The following is a 19440-nucleotide window of genomic DNA, read 5'->3' as shown; positions in this document are numbered from 1 at the left end:
GTCAAGGTTCGGGCATCAGCCTGTTTGTAGCCGTCAGTTTGTCTGAACAATATCAAAACATGCTTATTTAATGTGACGCAGACACTGAACAGTCATGCGTCATGAGTCATGACTCACAGTTATAAATCACCACGATATAAAGACAAACTTGCAAAACTTTCAAACAAAATGATTCAAGACATTATAAGCGGGCGTGACACCTGCCATCACAGATAGATAGAGAGTTGATCTTTGGGAGAACATTTAGATTTACAAGTTTGTTCTAGTAGTGACATCATGATTCAACCAATCAAAGGTTAGAGCGAGAGGTATCTCTTTCAGACCCATTTCCCAGAAGATGTGCTTCAACTTTGAGGAAACTAAAGAACAATAACCAACAGCAGATCCAAAGGTGAGTCATGCTCAGCTGAATCCAGGCTGGGAGCTCGGTAGGAAGAAAACCATCTTTTATATGTGGCTACAAGTATGAACATGGGCCTGTTCCAAGGAGCAGGTTGACAGAGTGACCTGGATACGTTTATATCCCCCCCCCCCCCCCCCCCCAAAAAAAGAAAACAAAAGAAAAAACAACCCAGAAATTCCCTCAACCCTCGTCATGGTATATGTTTTACTTTCAAAACGGATCCTGATAACTCAGTAAAGCCACAGCATTGTGACAATGTTCACTTACCACTTACTCAACATGTCTGTGGCTGCATTGCATTATTGTCTAATATGACTGCTGACGGTGGGGAAGTCGTAGAACTGTGCAGGACTGACACAGGCTTTCTGGCTGTGACGATGACTGACATTTTGAAAGGATGTTCTCGTCCAACGCTGCTGTGGAAAATATCTCAACGTCACATCACTGACATGTAGCTTTATTCAAAGAAAAAGGAAGAAAAATGCAACAACGGAAAAAAAGAAAAACATAAAATTGAGGCTTGAAACACAAGTGAGGCGGAGAAAACTTGTCAATGAAACACCCTGGAACCTATGTGGTTAAAGGTATGGTGTGAAGCAATTAACATGTGCTAACAGCGTTGTATTGCCAATATGTGAATGGACTGTAACATAGCTTAAAAACTGAGAACTTCCCTTACTTTTTTGGTTGCCTATATTCAATGTAAAGGGCTTCGGGATGGTTTTGTCAGGAAAATGCATAGTATGACAGTGACAGTGCCACCAGTGTGCAACACTAGCCTGCTAGCTCGCTAACATTTTCTCTAGCAAAATATTATCTGAGGGCCACGGTGGTGTAGTGGTAAGCACTCTTGCCTCACAGCGAGATGGTCGCCGATTCGACTCCGGCTCTTCTGTGTGGAGTTTGCATGTTCTCCCCGTGTCAGCATGGGTTCTCACCGCATACTCCAGGTTCCTCCCACAATACAAAACATGCACTGTAGGAGTGAATGAGAGCGTGATTGTCTGTTTCTATGTGTCAGATAGTCTGGCGACTGTGTCCAGGGTGTACCAAGTGTTGCCGACTCCTCAGTAAGGAAAGTAGCTATTGGCTGTCCTAAAAGTCGCTAGAAGTAGCTAAATGATGTCATTGCCTAATTTGCATAATTGACCATATGCATGTAACTGTAACGGGCGCTGTAGGAGAGACGTCGTGGGAAAGACAAAAAGTGCTTAAAAAACAACCTAAATATGTTTAGAACTGCAAATGTACCGTCTTCTGCCACAATGCCATCGCTAGATTTGTCGTTAGTCACTTTTTTAAAAAAGTCGTTAAAGGGGTCAGAATAGTCGCTAAATACAGCAATAAATCAGTAAGTTGCCAACACTGGGTGTACCCCAACTCTCGCCCAATGTTAGCTGGGATCGGCTCCATCCCCCTGCGACCCAAGTGCGAATAAGCGGTTAAGGATAATGAATAAATGAAAATATTATCTGAGTGGATTGGTAGTTGGCTAGCTTGCTTAATTACTTCATCAGTTGACCTAATCTATGATTCTAATGTGTATTTTGACAAACAGTGTTAGCTTTAGCCAACAATAAGTGATGACAAAGCAAAGTTGTATCACTACCAATTACTTTCTACTAGCCCAGAACTACTCAACTTGCTAACTTTGCTGGCTAGATATCAGCTCATAAATTGAACCCTTTTTTAGCAAGTTTTGTTGTTATCATTGTATAAGTTGTACCAGGCATTACAATGAACACGAAATTGGAAAAAACAAGTGTGGTCTAATCATTTTTTCCATGACTATATATGCCCACACAGTAAAAAAATTGCATTGCACTTGAACAACCACAAAAAAGAGGGATTTTTGTCAATATTCAAAAATATATGCAATGTGGATTTCCCCCCCAACCAGCAGACCTGCTGCAAATGCCTGCCACAAATATAATTAATTGCATGTTAGGAGGATGACTTGTAAACCAGGGGATTTAAGGATTCTGCACAAATTAGATTTTACACAACTTTCCATTACAACATCATGAAGGAAGTGCAGTGTTCATGTGACATCAGCTTCAGCCTAAAGCCAAAGAAGCAAAACAAAATCAACCTGAAACAAAAACTAAGAAAATTAAGAATCCATAACAGTGTTCTTACATTACATACATACACAAGGGCGCTCATTTGGTTTCACTGATTAATAATTGAAGCTTTGACTCATTTGGCTCTTTTTCCTATCAACAAGTGGTCGGTTGGCATGGCTGAACAGCGCAGACAAAACTGTGGTTTGAAGCTCTGCAGGCTAAACACAAAAACAGTCTTGTACCAAAACACCCAACTTCAACTGCGGCTTTTGTGAAACAAAACAAACATGGATGTGGTATCAGGTGTTCTCCCTGAAACAATAACAAGAGCGATTGTTGTGCTCAGCGAGTGAGTGATAAGGATACACCTCAAGCTTTTGATGTGAAAAAAAAGAAGTAGACATTCTATATTTAAAAGATCCCATTTAATTTGTGGATATGAAATCGGGAAGCAGTTTAAAACCTTAATTCAACATGCAGTGACCATAGAGACATATCACAAAGATGTCAAAGGTGTAAGAATAAGATTAGACCGAGCTGGTAGGCAGTTTTCTTGTGTGTTCACAGTGATTATTAAGTGTAAAAATCAGTCAAAAAATCCTGTGAAGGGCTGTGTTCTGACACAGAACAATCAAGCTTATAAAATAGAGATGTAATGATCATTCTGTTGGGAGGTTGTGATAGTGGGAATGAAAATGTACAAAACAGGAAGAAGGTGGTGGCATTCGAATAATAAGTGTCCAAAATTCACTCTGGATGTAAAAAAAAATCATATATGTAGCTTTGCAATGCTGATTTTGTACAAGCTGTGGCGTCCATATGTCTGATCCACGAGGAAAAAGAAACAGTGTACCATTTGTGAAGAAATCATCTCAACAAACACAAATCTGGTTTCCAAGAGGCCTCTCGTACCGAGCTCACCATAGCAGAGTGAAGTAGAATGATTGAGAGTATGTTTATATATACAAATGAAGCCCTTATGTCTACTTTGGTACCTAAAATCATTCTGCTGTAGAGTTACTCATCCACAACACATCTACACTGTACACTGGTTCACTAAGTTACAAAACTGTGGAAAATACTGCCTTTAAAAACGGTTTGTCAGAGGCGTAAAACTGTTTTTCAAAAAAATTTGTCCGATGGCATGTAAATGTCCGGGAATGCAAGGTAAAAGCACCGTAATTGCAATTTCTAGATGCTTTTAACACTATTCAACAAAGAGTCCTTTTTTACGTTGCTATGCTGTAAAAAGGTAATTCAACTATATAAAAACTCCAAAAAGAACTGTACAAAAAATAAAATCATCAGGCTTAAGTCTGCTCTTTCATTTGATAAGGCACATTTTCATACATGTATTCCTGATAATTAGAGTCCACCAGCCTTAAGAGTTGCTGTTCTTAGTGAAAAAAAAAACAAAAAAGCAGAAGCTTGTTTTCTTTTCACACGTAAGCTCCCAACGCTGCGTGGAACTCTGTGAGACACTGAACAAGCTGCTGGAACTTGGGCCGCTCCTCTGGGTCCAGGGCCCAGCAACACGCCATCACTGCAAACCTGCAACACAGACACACAGACACACACAGACACACACACACACACACACACACACACACACACAGAGAAGGGTCAAATCAGATGCCTGTGCACTAGCATTTTCAGGGTAATGTTGGTGTTTTTGAACGAGGTGTAACAAAAACACATACTGAAAACGTTATGTCGTGCTGAAACAGGAGCCGCCTGTACAGCGCTGATATAAATAAGTGAGATTTAATCATTTCTTAATCATTACATGCCCTTAACTGTTTTATTTCACAACCTCTAATATTATGGAAAAGGAAGCCATCGCCTCAGCGCCATTGTATTTAGACGGAAGTACAATTATTTAACAGATGTTTAGGTGATTATTCCCTGAGCTCTGTGTGGATATTCAACACGATTAAGAGTTTTTCCCAGGGTGTTTTTTTTGTTTTGGTGAACGCATAAAAGTACGGAGCCCGCAAGTGACATGAGAAGAACTTTTGACCTGTACTGTAGATCTCGTGTTTATCTCCTTGAGTCACCTGAAAACAACAGCAGTCTGCTACAGTTAAAACACACAGACCTCCTGTGTAACAGCCATGTCCAGACGCATCAGCTGTAATGTACAAACAATGCCCTGGTGTGTACTTAACTTGTTATTTGTTGTTACATTTATTTTATATATACGGCATTTCTTGCATCCAGGTGCATCATATACACATTAGGTTGGTTTGCCTGCAGACACCATGATCATAGTCACCCATCCTACGTGAACATTAAGTAGCCATGTGGAACCATCCGAAGTGAATATTAAGTAGCCATGTGGAACCATCCGAAGTGAATATTAAGTAGCCATGTGGAACCATCCGAAGTGAATATTAAGTAGCCATGTGGAACCATCCGAAGTGAATATTAAGTAGTGTGGAACATGCAGTCTCTTCACAATATGATTCCATCAGACCTTATATCTACACTGTTTAACCCAGTCAGCACTTATGCACAGTCCCATTACGTTTTACAGTCATTTGTAGTTAACTAATAAGGTAAAACATTTTGTTTATGCTGCATTTTGCTGAACTTTTACTTTTCTTTGTATCATATGTCAGGCACTTCCCTCAAAACAGCCTAATTAATCCTTTTTTCAGTTTTTCAACTCAAGTTTATCTCGTATGTAGAGAGATCTCGAGTTTTAAAGTCAAGATCTTGAGTTTCTAAGATGAGATCTTGAGTTTGAAAGTCGGGATCTCAAGTTTGAAAGTCGAGATGCTTTTTTTCCTTTTTTTCTCTAATTTCTCTCATGTCACTTTTCCCCCCTTCATGTCACTTCAGGGGCTCCGTATAAAAGAACATTTTGTCTGTCAAAGGAAAAAAAAAAAGTCCACAAAAAACAAATTTCATCAGTATAATATAAGGACACAGTATCCTAAATCCTTGGCAGCAAGTAGTAGCAGTGTAATAAAACATGAAACGGGAGGAATACGTCTATGGGTAATTGTTTTGTAGCATTCTGTAGAATTTGGAATCTTTGAAGTATTTTTGTTCTATTTGTGGATTTCACCACGACCACCCAAAGCCTGAGCTGTCACTGATATCAGTCCATCGTGCATCAGAAACTAATCCACCCAGGTGGTCCACCACTGCAGCCCTGCTCTGAGCTGTTGGCATCCAGCAACAAAAAAGGTAAAACTTGATATGGTGGAAACCGGCTGTAAATCATGACGCTGTGGTGGGAGAATGCTCTGCTCCCGAATTACACAGACTTCATTTGGTGTGAGTCTGATTCACTTATACTGATCTCAGTGAAAAAGATAAACAAGAGTTCAAACATGTCAGAACCAGTCAGCTGTCTGCAACTGTCCCCTGTAAAGGACAACTGATAACCCTAAAGTTTTTTTTTTATTGTACAAGCACATTTACTCAAGTACTATACTTAAGTAAAATTTTGAGGTCCTTGTACTTTACTAGAGTATTTCTATTCTATGTAACTTTATACTTCTACTTCACTACATATTAAGGTAAATATTGTACTTTTTTACTCCACTACATTTAGCTGACAGCTTTAGTTATTTTTGACATGAAAATCATGATAAATTTAAAGTGATAAGATGTTTTTTAAATTAAACCTCATAACAGTATATTAACTCGTTAAAATGAACCCTATGTTGAGTAAAATAAACTGCTCCTTACATAAATGCATCAATATAAATAATCCAATAATATATTTGGAATACATAAAACAATCTGAGTAAGTCCATTCTGCATAACGAGTACTTTTACTTTTGATACTTTAAGTAAGTTTTGAATGTAGGATTTTTACTTGTAGTGGAGTAATTTCACAGTGTGGTATTAGTACTTTTACTGTAGTAATGGATCTGAATACTTTTTCCACCACTGTACAATAGTAACTTGCATTAGGCTGCAGATGAGGATTCTTATTGCTATATTTAATAAAATATACAAACAACTCCATAATCTGGCAACGGGCTGACCTAGCTGTCAGTGTTTTCAGACTCTTTTGTTTAGTTGATTTTTTAAAATATTGTTTACAATTGTCTGTTTGTTTTTGCAGTTAATCTTTCTTTGATCAAATCTGTTTTGTTAATTCCCCCAATTCTCCTCTTTTCTATTAATCATTATTTTTACTTACTAATTTTGATATTTTGTTAAGCACCATCAAAAAGTAATCTAATGTCTAGTTATGACCACAACTATTTTCTGAACTCATTTCTAAAGAAAGTCAGACAATGAAAGAATCTTGCCAGAATATCACCTATTTCACCTGCTTGATTTAGGCAATTAATGAAAAATTAAAAACAAATTATTAGTGTTTGTATCTGTGTGTGTGTGTGTGTGTGTGTGTGTGAACGTACAGTTCGTCTGGACAGTTGATAGGCTGTGCTATTCTGTACCCATCCTTCAGATAAGCAGACATCTCAAAAGGGTCGATGTCGACATAGGGGGTCTGACCCAGAGTCATCAGCTCCCACAGCGTCACTCCGAAGGCCCACTGTGGAAACACAACATGTGATGAACACCGAGGCCAAAACCGAGCATTCATTTACAACATTTTCTAAAACATTATCAACACAAGCTGTTGTCATCATGTGTTATCATAAAACAGGACAAACAAAACCACCATTTCCATTCAGAGAGCGGAAAGCCTGCGGTGCATTTAAATCTAAAACTGTTCTAAAGGAACAATGCCAGGAAATTATGTTGAAAAATGCATACTGAATATAAATCATCGCTGCTGGTTTTTGTTAAAAAAGTAAACAGTTGGGTGGACGTTATGTTGAGTGAGACTGAGGGTTCAAGGATGCTTGTCAGGGAGGGTTCACACTGACCTGAGGAGGAAACAAGAAAAGGAAGCTTATCCATATTAATGTCACTCTTATTGTTAACTCATATCTGAGGTCACTCTAAAAAAAACTAAAGAGCTCCCAATAGACATTGACCCTGCTCTTGTTATTAACTTTATTACTTGAATCTTGGGAGTCAAGCTAATCCTTATCGAAAAGAATACTTGGCAGCTCCTTCTAGCCTGACACTGATTATTTTTCAAAAATAATCTTATTTTTGGCAACCGGATGACGATGTCAGAAGCATGAACATTCATCAATGTCACAATCATCTGTGCCCTTTATGATCCCAAGCCAACCTCCCCATCACACATTTCCTGCTTAAAAGTACATAGTTATATTAATGGGGAAGAAAATAAAAAACAAATAAAATTATATATATATATATATATATATATATATATATACACACACACACAATTAAAATATAATAAAAAAATTATATATAATAAAAAATATAATCATGAACTAAGCATAATATAAAATCAATTACCAATACAAAAAAAAAGAATTGTATAAGAATAACAGGAGTGAATAGGCATCAGAAGTTTTAGTGATAACACATAAAGTATGTCATTTAAAAATAAAGTAAATAAAAAAAGTAAAATAGATATTTGAATTCATACATTAGTAGTAATGTTATATACATGGTCGCCAATAAAGTATATGGATGGAATAATTTTGTTTTCAGACACAATCCTCTGTTAGTTATGGTTTCATTTTCAGTGTGATATGTTTGGAAGAGATTGTCACAATTATTTCATGGAAAGAGGTAAAAGATATTTTATTCAAACTTTATGAGTGTACATGTTGGAAATGGAGACTTTTTTTCTCCATAAGTTCACTTGAAACTGTGATGTTCATTTTACCTTAAAGTTCTTAAACACATGAGAAAACACTCAGTACTTAATGAGTATTTAATTCTCACAGCAGTATACAAAATTAGGTTTCACCATGTGGTTATTTTAAAGAGACAATTTACTTATTACATTTACGAGAAAACATGCTTGCGTTAGTACGTCATCAACGTTAAACAGGATGACACCGAGCCTTTAAAGGAAGCGTATGGAGTGATTGAGGATTGAGGCACCGTGATGGGAGGGCTCCTCAGAGGAAAAACATCATGTACAGTAATCCACCCTGCCAGTGCCCAGGCCAATTCCCAACAAGGCCTAAACATGCAAACAGTCACTTTCTCATCCTGTCCAGGTGAGTATACAATGCGTGTAACCCCCGATATAAGGACATGGAGCATTTATGTGCACACGCTGGCACGTATGACGCTCTTATGATGCTACACCGCTCCAGGTACTCGTCTGGATTTCCCCTAAAGCTTAGCTGGTTGGCAATGCCAGGTCTCTGTTCAGTGTAAGTGTAGGGGGAAGGTGATTACTATGAAGTGGTGTGACCATATGAGGAATGTGAAGGGGTGGGGGCATGTCTGGCTGGTGTCTGAGCTGAGTCTCTAAGGATCTGTTGGGCTTCCTGACTGTCTCCGCCGCACCCGTTCTGCTATCCTGAGACAGGAAAGAGGGAAGAGCCAGAGCCGCACGGCGCTCAACGCTGTACCTCCCTTCCCTTTGACACCTTGACGGAGCGTCTAAGAATGGCTTTGATACAATCGGTGCCATTTCCTGTATCACCCTCTCTGTATCATATCCCATAAACATTTTGTAGTTACTAGGCGCGTTTCCATTAGGGTAAAAAGTGGCCACTCAGAAAGTTTCAGGCCACACCCTCTCAAATGGCCACTCATTCGGCGTGCCTCCATTACAAAAAAAAGGCCCCAGAGGGATTTACGAGACTCCGGAGGTGACATATGCAGTGTGTCCTCTATGAAAGTCTGGGGGGGGCACCGAACCTTGGGGGGCGCTAAATGAGAGCAAAAACCTCTCATAACATTTTTCACAGTCAGGAGATATTGTATTATAGAATCTTTGTTATCCTACTGTGTCATTTTTATCTGCGTAAACATGGCTTTCCACTAGGACATGGAGTAGCCAGCCAGTGTGGAAAAATAGCTGGCTAGGGGGCATACCCCACCGGAGAATTTTTTTCCCATAAAAGCCCAAATTTGGTGCCTCTCACACATTCTAATGCCACGAGAAAAATGGCCCTGCTCTTCAACAGGGCCAAAAAAATGGTCAAACGGGCGCTAGGGACACCTCACACTCAAATTAGGGGCGTATCGGCGAAGGAGACCCGCCTCATCAGGTATTCGACTATAGAGGAAACACAACCATTAAAACCCCTGAGAGGCAGTGAATATATTGTCCACAGTAAGGTTGCAAGGTTAGGATGAAAGAAGTTAAAGGGACATCTGGTATGACAGGTCTTACCACATCACTCGCACTGGAGAAGTCGTTGTTGAGCAAGCTTTCCAGGGCCATCCAGCGGACTGGCCTGTTCTCATTATCCCCCAGACAGTGGTAATCCATGGGAAATAGGTCTCTGGCAAGGGCATTGTCTGTTATCTTCACCTGCATGTTGTCGTCAATGCTGTTGGAGGGGGGAAGGGAAGAGAGAAGAGACTTTATTTATTTTGTAATTAAATTCCAAACCAAATCACCTGGAAGCTACAGGGAGGCGCTGAGGACAAGCAGCAGGTCAGGGACACTTACACGCAGTTCCTGGCAGCGAGGTCTTTGTGTATGACCTCCCTGCGAGCCAGGTAGCTCATTCCACATGCAATCTGGATGGCCATGTAAACCAAGTCCTGCTGAGAGATCGCCTGAAAGGAAATGAGAGGGAGAGACAATGTGTGGCTGAGAAGCGGCGAGAGGAAAAATACAGAAAGGGAGGGAGTGGATTGTACTGCGGTGAAATTGGTCTCAAATTGTTCTTATTTCCTTTGAATCGGAACACTATGGGTCAAAGACGGGAGTTACAAGACTATTTCAGTCTTTAAGTGGAAGTGGAAGGCTCGATACTGGAAAACATTCACTGCTTAAACCAACACTGGTATCTTAAAAAAAAACACTTGTGTTTTTAGCTACAGGCATGGCTCCAGGGATTGCAACGTCCGTCTGCCAGTCCTCTGGCAACATCAGCGGGTTGACACTTTTGGCTTTCAGTGAAATATCATGGCAACTGTCTGACAGATTGCTATGACTTGGTACAAATATCCACTGTACCAAAACGATGACCCAAAGGGAAACAAGGTCAGAGTCACAAAAGATACTGCACTGATGATATTACAGCACAAACACACCCATAGTTTTGCAGAGTTCTGCATCTGATTGCAATAATCCTTGACAAAGAAAAAAATGTTGCCCTTGCACAAAAAACAGTTGGCAGAACCAGTAGAGAAAAAAGAAAAAAATGTGAACTACAGGTGCTGGCCGACAAGGTGCAGAGGCATTTCTCACTTCAGGCAAGGTATGAAAATAGAGAGAAACTATTTGAGATTTAATATCCCAGTCTGTTAGTGCTGTCGGTGCGCTTCAGTTACCTCTGTGAAGATGTTAATAATTTAACTGTGTGTGGCTGTTGGTGCTGATCTTTGTGACTGTTTTTGCAATTTTGTGCAAGCTGTATGCATATTACCTAATTTACATTTACAACAAAGACCTACTGACACTCAAAATAACTAAAAAATAACTCAATATTTGCACTATTCTCTTTATATGCACGACATCATACAATTGCATCTCCATGCTGCTTCTTGCACTTTTTTCACATTGCATCTTGATAAAGCACCTCAATAACATACCTCAAAATTTGACTACACTCTTGCACACTGTGAATTTCCTTTATATAACTTATAGGTCCATTGTTTGTCTGTATATGTTGTGTCTATTGCCATTGTCTGTTTGCACTATTTGTGATATATTATATGTTGTGTGTTATATTTTATTTGCACATTGGAGTATGGGGAAACGCAATTTCAATCATCTGTGCAACTACCTGTTGCATTGTTTGGTTGACAAAAACTTTGACTCTGACTTTAATTTAAATATGTGCAGAAAGCACAGGGGCACCAAGATGCAAATTGCTTTGCATGGCAGTTAGTGTGTAATTCTCAAAGCACCCACAAAAGAGTGAAATGCTCCTCTTTCTTTTTATTTTATTTGTGCAGTTTTAGCAGCTGAAAGAAGCTGTCCAATCCTGTTGTGCATTTGCCAATTTCGGGGTTGGTTAATCTTATCTGACAGCGGACAGTGTGATACAACTTAAAATTAATAATCCCACAACACAGAAAAACAAAGTCTTGGCAAGCAGTGAACAGAGATAAGAACATTTTGAGTCAACAACTCAGAGCAGAGCTGAGGTGTGTGGAGCTGGTACCAGACAGTCCGGTCAGGCTCTCTGTATGCAGAGCAACAGTTGGCTTGTCAGTGGAAAAATGACTGTGTATGAACTGTGGAAAAGGGCAACACTCAACACTTTTTTCCTCACCGTTCTACCTTCCAAACCAGATGTTCTCTCACACTGTCGTATTGTGCTCTCCCGGGGCTTTATCTCCCCGGTACTGATGCATTTCTGATTTATAGCTCGATGTTTATTGCAACAGCAAAACTTAATGACTATGTCTTTGTCCCCCACAACTGCCAAAAGTACATAATGAGATTGCTGAGAATGAAGGTGCTGATGTGTTAGCTAAAACTTTACAAAGCGGTTTTGATTAATGCAAATGGGTGGCAAGCTTCATCTTGTGATTGCAAAGTGTTTGCTACATCTGTATTTTGCAGCTGATTGATTGGTTGGATCTGTGCTGTGGCTTTGCCAAGCACATCAAAGACTCCCTGGGGTTAACCTGTACAAAAGCCTGATTGTCTTTACATAGCAAATAAAAATCTCTGCCTTGAGCACCGGCTTCAAGACTGACTATATCAACAGTCCTTCTAATAACAGTGTAAACAGTAGTTACTGGAAGGTGTTACTCTGCGTCGATTGCTGCAAACACACAAAACGTTCTTTCAGGTACGACTCTGAATCTGACTTTTCTTCCAATTTGGGGGATTAATTTTAATAGCTTAATAAATGTGACAGTGAAATGCCCTACATTGTTTCCATTGAGGGATTTATCTTAATGGTTTAATAAGTGACACACATCTTTTTTTGATTCAGTTCAAGCCTCACCTGCGGGTTGTTTGCCTCAGCGAGCTTGCATTGCCGCAGGAACAGCTTGAGATTCCCCCAAGCAATGAAAGGCAAAAGCACCATGGGCTTCTCTCCATCCTCTGTACACACATGACTTATGGGCAACAGATTTCTGAAGGTGGAGAGGAAAAAGACAGTGTTTAACACAACTGTACATTCTGAGTTAGCTGCACGTCAAAGGTATTCTTGGAAGATGGAAGTACATGTTAGCAGGGGTCATCCAAACTATTGCCAAACTGTGGAGGAGGAAACATCAGTTAGTATCAACTTGCTGACCTCAAACAGAAAGAAAAAAAGAGGAAGGACTGAGCCATTGTGACGACAATCATTTCCACAAAAAGTAATTACAAAGCCTTTGGGGCAAATTAGCTACTGTCATTTTAAAGGGGACTTAATATGTTCATTTTATGGTTCAAACTTTTTAGGTTTCTACTAGAACAAGTTTACATGCTTTAATGTTAAGAAAAAACAACATCATTTTCGTAACAAATCTGTATCCACCCTCTGTCTGAAATGTTTAGTTTTAGCGCCTATCTCTTTAAGCCCCCCTCCAAAAAAGTTCAGTCTGCTCTGCTTGGTGAGTATTTTCTGGTCTGGTGCGTTCTTGCAGCAGATTGTGGTGGCACTGATACTTTACACAGTATTTATATCATAACTAGACCTGCTTTTTTAATTTTAAGTAGGGCATGGAAATCTCACAATATTAACAAAGTGGGACCTTGAGAGCAACAGTCTCTTACTGTTTCACCTAAAAATAACAGTTTCAAAATCATTTTGATGCTACACTGACTTGTAACAGGAATACTGTTGCCTCAGTCATCCCCACCTAGAGTGCCTGTTCCTGCAGTACGTAAGTTTGATGAGCGGGTAAGAACTGCTGTGAGAAGTGGCACTAACACACCATCAGCCATGCCACTGATTTCTGTGAAACTGGATGTTTTCTGGTTTTCTCTTTGAAATCCCCCAGTTGCTTTGCCTTGACTCTCTGTGACATACAGAGTTTCCTGATTGACAGATAGCTTTACTTATTGCAGTAGCAGTTACAGAAGCTAAGAAGAGAAAAGGAGAGAGTGACCGAGCAAGAGGCTGTCAAAGAACTGTACATCTTTTGGACTGGCTTTTAGAGAGCCTGAGAAATAAAAATGCTGAAAAACAGACTCCAAGCTGGACGTCTCTCTGTTGGACTAGTTGGTAGTATTAGCTGGCTTGTTATGTCTTGCAGCACTTTTTTTTGATAATAATCATAATGCAATCATTACAAATGCATATGTACAAATAACCCAGGGTTAGGGTTCATTCAGTACGACCCCAAAACAGAGACATCTTTTATGAAAATAAGTGATTGTATTACAAAAGGCACACAAGAACAAGGAGGCAGGCAATTTTAACATGTTTTGTTCTCTTCACAATCTTTATAAGAGTATGTGCTTTATATGTGAAAATGCTGGGATCTTTCATAGGTGTTTAAACCGAGCCATTTAAAAAACAAAGACCACAGGAACTGTTGCGACAGACCACAGTGATGGGTTAGCAGTAGACCAGATTAGTCAAATAAAAAGCAAGTGCAACAGTGATTTGTATTTTTCCACTCACCTATGATGAAGTCCACGAAGCTTGCAACTTTCAGTCAACATCATGGTCACCTGCACCTCGGACGCATGATCTGTACAATTTTATGAGACACAAAATTTGATTTAAAATGGAGCAATGTGGTTGAACTTAATTGACCTGTTAAAGGTGAAAAGTTCTTGAAAATGTATGTACTCTGAGATCCCATGATAGGTTTGTTTTTTAATTGTTTCCCTTCAAAGATTCCTCTGCCAACAGTCATTTGTAGTGGGAAACTTCAGAGGAAAACTGACTTGTGCCAAGCTTACTGCGGTCCAGTATTTAATCTGTGTATGCAGCTTTGCCATCGTCTGGTACTTATGGAAGCGGTATTGTTCTTTTCCCAACAGGCGCATGAGGAGGAAGTAAAGAGTTTAACAAAGCCAAGACTGGCATGGGGATATTGTTCACTGAAAGGTATCCACCCCTCCCTGAGTAAACATAAGAGAATGGAGAGGTCAGAAGGCAACTGGCAGAGAAAGCTGACACATGCCGCTAACAAAGAACCTCACCGACCTACATAAAGGAGCCTTTTCACTATCATGCACACCCTGCAGCATGAGTAAGAAATATAATTCATTAACTGTCAAATAAGTGTGTGACTGTTTACTGGATAGCTACGTTTCAGTCCTTCATCATTTGTCTTTGGCATTAAAATCATCTTTTGACATTTCACTGTTCTCTTTCCCAACACACTTCTTAGAAGAGAGATGGGAAAACTTACACTTGACTTGACAATATTTTTTATTTCTTTGACAACTGTTCATTCAACTGTGCATTAGAGCCTGGATGGAGCACGTACCTTTCACTGTCTTCACAAAGACCTGCTTTTCCTTACTGGGGTCCTTTTCATCCAGCAGCACGCCGTGGAAGATCCGGCCAAACGTGCCTGTCAAAGACAAACCACAGGGTTTTTTTTTATTCGTGGAAAAGGGCAGCAGAGACGCAGCCAGAGGCACCACATTCAGAGATTGAAATGTCACCTCACTCACAGGTCGCCATGCCTGGCTGAACCGTGGACAGAGGTGGACAGGCTTCAGCTTAAAACGCTTTGTCTCTTAAAGGGATTAGGCAGCTTTGGCTCTCGTCAGCGAGACAAGAGCCAAAACAAAAGAGATTCACTGGAGCTCAGAGGACCTTTCATCACTTAGAACGATTCAGAAATACATACGACGTGGAAAGGCCAAGTGAGCGCGTTCATCATCTCCTTTGTCTAAACTGTCTCCCCGTTGCTCCAGGACTTTACTGCGGTAAAATGCCATTTAAGAACATAAACCATCAACATAAACTGAGAAAAAAAAAATCAGAGCCCTTAGGCTACCCATGACTTGTGTTTCAACAGGAGAAGAGACGAAGCATAACAACAGGGTTAGTGTTTAACACTAACCCTAAAGTGTGTCTCCCTCCCGCCCCTACCTTCTCCGTCAAGCCTGTCTGGACCTGCTGCCTCCCAAAAACAGAACCCCACTCAGAGTTCAAGCAGTTCTGAGACTATGTAGGTCTTTTATTTGTTGTTTCTTAGTTGTGTACTCTCGTTATTATGATTTATAGCATTTTGTATGTAGGATCTGACATATGTGTGCAACTGACTGCACTAGCAAGTTTTCCACATTCATTAAATCAAGTCAGGAAGTCAGACGGATTCACAAGTAGAAGTATTTGCCAATGTGTGTACGTGCAGATGGCTGTGGAGCATCTTTGTAATATAGTTATAGCTAGTTTGTGTTATCTAGCATCAATATTTACATCAAGATAGGTCTGGATTAAAACAGGACCTGACAGCATGTGATTAAAACCCTAATGAGACTCTAAAATCATAAAACATAACATAAACATAACATAGAAATAAAAGTTTCCAGCAGTTGCACAACTGACAGGATGAGACGTCCAGAGCAGGGTTCATGCATCATAAAGCCTCAAGACATATTTAACCAACACACCCATACAAAGTGCAATTAGTCACAATGGATAAAAGCTAGTCACATCCATATTAAGTAAGATAAGAAGAGCGCTAAATAACAAGACCAATAACAAGACTAGGAGCCTATTTGGGTGATCCATAGCGCAGGGTCTAAAGTGCATTTAGGGCTTATCCATCTCTTTTTTGCTAACAAGATGGAGCACAATGTACTTTTTAAATTATGTACTCCACTGACGTCTGGGTGGTTTAATGATCAGAGATTGTTTTTTAATTGTAAACATTTCCATGCGAGCAGTAATGTCACTGAAGCTAATATATTCTGGGACATTTAATTATTATTTTACTCGACCATAAATTATCCACAATCCATCAGAATGTTATCTTTTATGATGCGGATATAACTGCAGATATAACTGCACTAGGACTATGCACGTCATGAACCCTGTGTGCCCTTTTGTAGCCGCCCCACATCAGCAGTTTGTTTTGAATCTAATATTTTCTTATGTTGAGTAAGTACTTAATTAATACATTTTTATTGCATTTTATTTTATTGTTTTTTTATAGTGTTATCAACTTAACTCACTATAGGTGGTAATTAGACAAATAAAGGTATCAACTCTTCCCCAGGTAAGTTACATTTGCATTAAACACAGATTGACACAGGAAAATACTGCACCACTGACTTTAGACCGGGTTTTTGTTGGTCAAAGGTGCAATCACTTTCTGCTGCCTAAAGATAACAAAGCATCAATATTGCAACTCACCACACACCATTTTAAGACTTGCAAAGAATCACGTAATTTAAAATGACAATGATAATACCTTCAAATAATTGTATTTGCTCCAAATCATTCAGTAGAACCACTGTTCAACATAGCCACCCCTAGAGACACTGAGTGGTTCAGTTCAGCTTTTGTATTATAAACAATACGATTTTAAAGAAGGCTAAAAAAAAGTAATTTCTGCTCATGTTCTTATTCAATTTCGAGACAGAAACAATGGCGATAAACCATCAGAGGGCCTTTAAGTGGCATTTAAAAAACAGAACACCCACACTTTTCTCTTCCATTGTGTTGCAGTCACCCTTGGGAAACTATTACATCATTCACACAGCCACACTAAACCCCGCTGTGGGCAAATCTCCAGAAAGTGAAGCACAGTCTTGTTCTGTTCCATCACTCCATGACGATGCTGAATTGTCTCCAAAAGCATAAAGTGAGAAAGGCTCATGGAGCCAAACTGAAGCCCAAATACTTCTGTTTATCCTTGATACAAAGCCAAAGAAAGAGATTTAGAAACTTCACCGTCTAAGGCCTTCTGTCAATATCTAATATGCCTCAGCAAGAACAAACTTTTGCTATTTTAGGTTCGTGGCAGGTTTTCACTGACGCTGATCTGATGAGGCATGCTCGTACATTACAGGGGAAAACAAACATGCATTCATGTTCACAGCTCACTGTCTATTTTTTCCATCAGAAAGACAGACGTAGAAGGATAACATGGATGTTCAAGATAAGAAGATAAATATACCTTCTTGTATGGCTGCATTCATTCTGCTACTAGAAATAAACAGATCAAATGATAAAATGCCTACCCACATCAGGATACCACAAGAATTCCAAACAAGATACGTTTAGCCTCATCACATGAACATTGTGCAGCAACATTTTTCTTGCAGCCGTTCACAGTTTCTGGCAGCTTCAATAGTTGCAATTCACACCCTGGTAACAGTTGCTCGTTGAAGCTTGAAGAATCTGACCTCTTGTGTTGTAAAAACAGTTTAGGGTCATATCATCCAAACTCGTAGAAGTGAGAATTCATGCTGTCAACACTGACAGGAAGGAATGACTTTGAGGAACATTGTGATACAGCATTGGTCATAAAACAAATTTCAAAATTTGGCACTTTTATATGTCACCAGTTACAGCAGCTGGCCTCTTTTTATTCACATTCCTCAGGTGTGTAAATAACAGGAGTTTCATTTTCCTGTCATTTCATCTCTAACCATAGGGTTGGGGCTACTTATTAAATCACATATTTATATCTTCAAGGATTCACACAAAGAAAATTGTGCCTGAAATCATAGGCTTCTACAATTGTAGAATTCTGTTTTTTTTCCAACTTTGGTGCTCACTTATATGTAGAGCCCTACATGACCAGACTCCCACAGTATATTATATTATATTATTATTATATATATATTATTATGGACATTCTGCACCCCCGCACCACGAGTCGAGCCAGCAATAATCAACTCGGCCCACAGAATAATAGCCTAATGAATTCAGAAAATGTGAGGAGGAAAAAAATGTGTTCTGGTATTCAGCATATTTACAATGACGTATCAACCATCAGCAACCAGCAATTTCTAGTTAAGTATCTAGTTATCATTCTGGATTTCCCATGTTTATTAGGAGCCTGTTAACACCAGTGGTGGAATGTAACTAAGTACATTTATTCAAGTACTGTACTAAAATTTTTACATAGCTAATAGCTGATTCGGCATACTTTTGATATTAGTAAGTACATTTACTCAAGGACTGTACTTAAGTCAAATTTTGAGGTACTTGTACTTTACTTGAGTATTTCCATTTTATGTAACTTTATACTTTTACTCCACTACATTTTTAGGAAAATGTCCTCCACTACATTTAGCTGACAGCTTTCATTACTTTTCAGGTCAAGAATTAACATAAAAACATGATCAATTTAAAGTGATTAGACTTATTTCTATTAAACCTTAACAGTATATTAAATAGTTGAAATGAGCCCTGTATTTACAAAATTAAAACACTGTTTACACAAAAACATCAACACAAATAATGTAAAAAACATATAAAACAACAAAAGTGGGTCCATTCTGCATAATGAGTACTTTTACTTTTGATACTTTAAGTACATGTTGATGCTGATACTTTTATACTTCAGTAAGTTTTGAATGCAGGACTGTTACTTGTAGTGGAGTAATTTCACAGTGTGGTATTAGTACTTTTACTTTAAGTAAAGGATCTCAATACTTCTAAAATGTCGTATGTGGCTTGCGCAAGGGACGAAGGTGTGCATCCTTGATTTTGAAGATTTTTAAATTAATTTTTCAAAATATCATTATTTACATAGGATGTGTTGCGTCAGTGCACTGTTTCCGATCGGACGCCTTTTAGGGGAGCTCCGCCCCATTGTGTGATAGGCCTACACCTGGTCAGTAACCCATTCGCTCTGGATTTCCACGCCTGACTCATCTCATCTGTGAGAGGTTTAAAGTGCGCTATAACGCTCGATTTTCCAATAATATTCAAATAGTTTCCAGCGAATATCAATATTCAATGTGTATGTGCTGGATGATGTGCGTACCTTATGAAAAGTCAGTGTTTTACGGAGTTGCAACCATGCTGAATGAATCACTTTCTTTTTCTTAAAATAACTATTTCTGTGTCTCCTCATATCTCAATGTACATCCATGTATTA

General features: G+C 39.1%; 1 protein-coding gene across 1 annotated transcript in view; it reads right to left on the bottom strand.

The window, feature by feature from the left end:
• Window positions 1–2872: 2872 nt before the first annotated feature.
• Window positions 2873–19440, bottom strand: part of ryk (receptor like tyrosine kinase) — a 52957-nt gene continuing 36389 nt past the window's right edge. Inside the window, 7 exon segments of the mRNA XM_059341581.1 lie at window positions 2873–4020; window positions 6855–6991; window positions 9683–9842; window positions 9965–10074; window positions 12426–12558; window positions 14040–14109; window positions 14857–14943. Of these exon segments, the coding sequence (XP_059197564.1) occupies window positions 3909–4020; window positions 6855–6991; window positions 9683–9842; window positions 9965–10074; window positions 12426–12558; window positions 14040–14109; window positions 14857–14943 (809 nt within the window). The 3' untranslated portion in view covers window positions 2873–3908.

Source organism: Centropristis striata, chromosome 9, assembly GCF_030273125.1.
Source record: "Centropristis striata isolate RG_2023a ecotype Rhode Island chromosome 9, C.striata_1.0, whole genome shotgun sequence".
NCBI classification, from domain to species: Eukaryota; Metazoa; Chordata; class Actinopteri; order Perciformes; family Serranidae; genus Centropristis; species Centropristis striata.
This window is presented reverse-complemented; position numbering and strand designations above follow the sequence as displayed.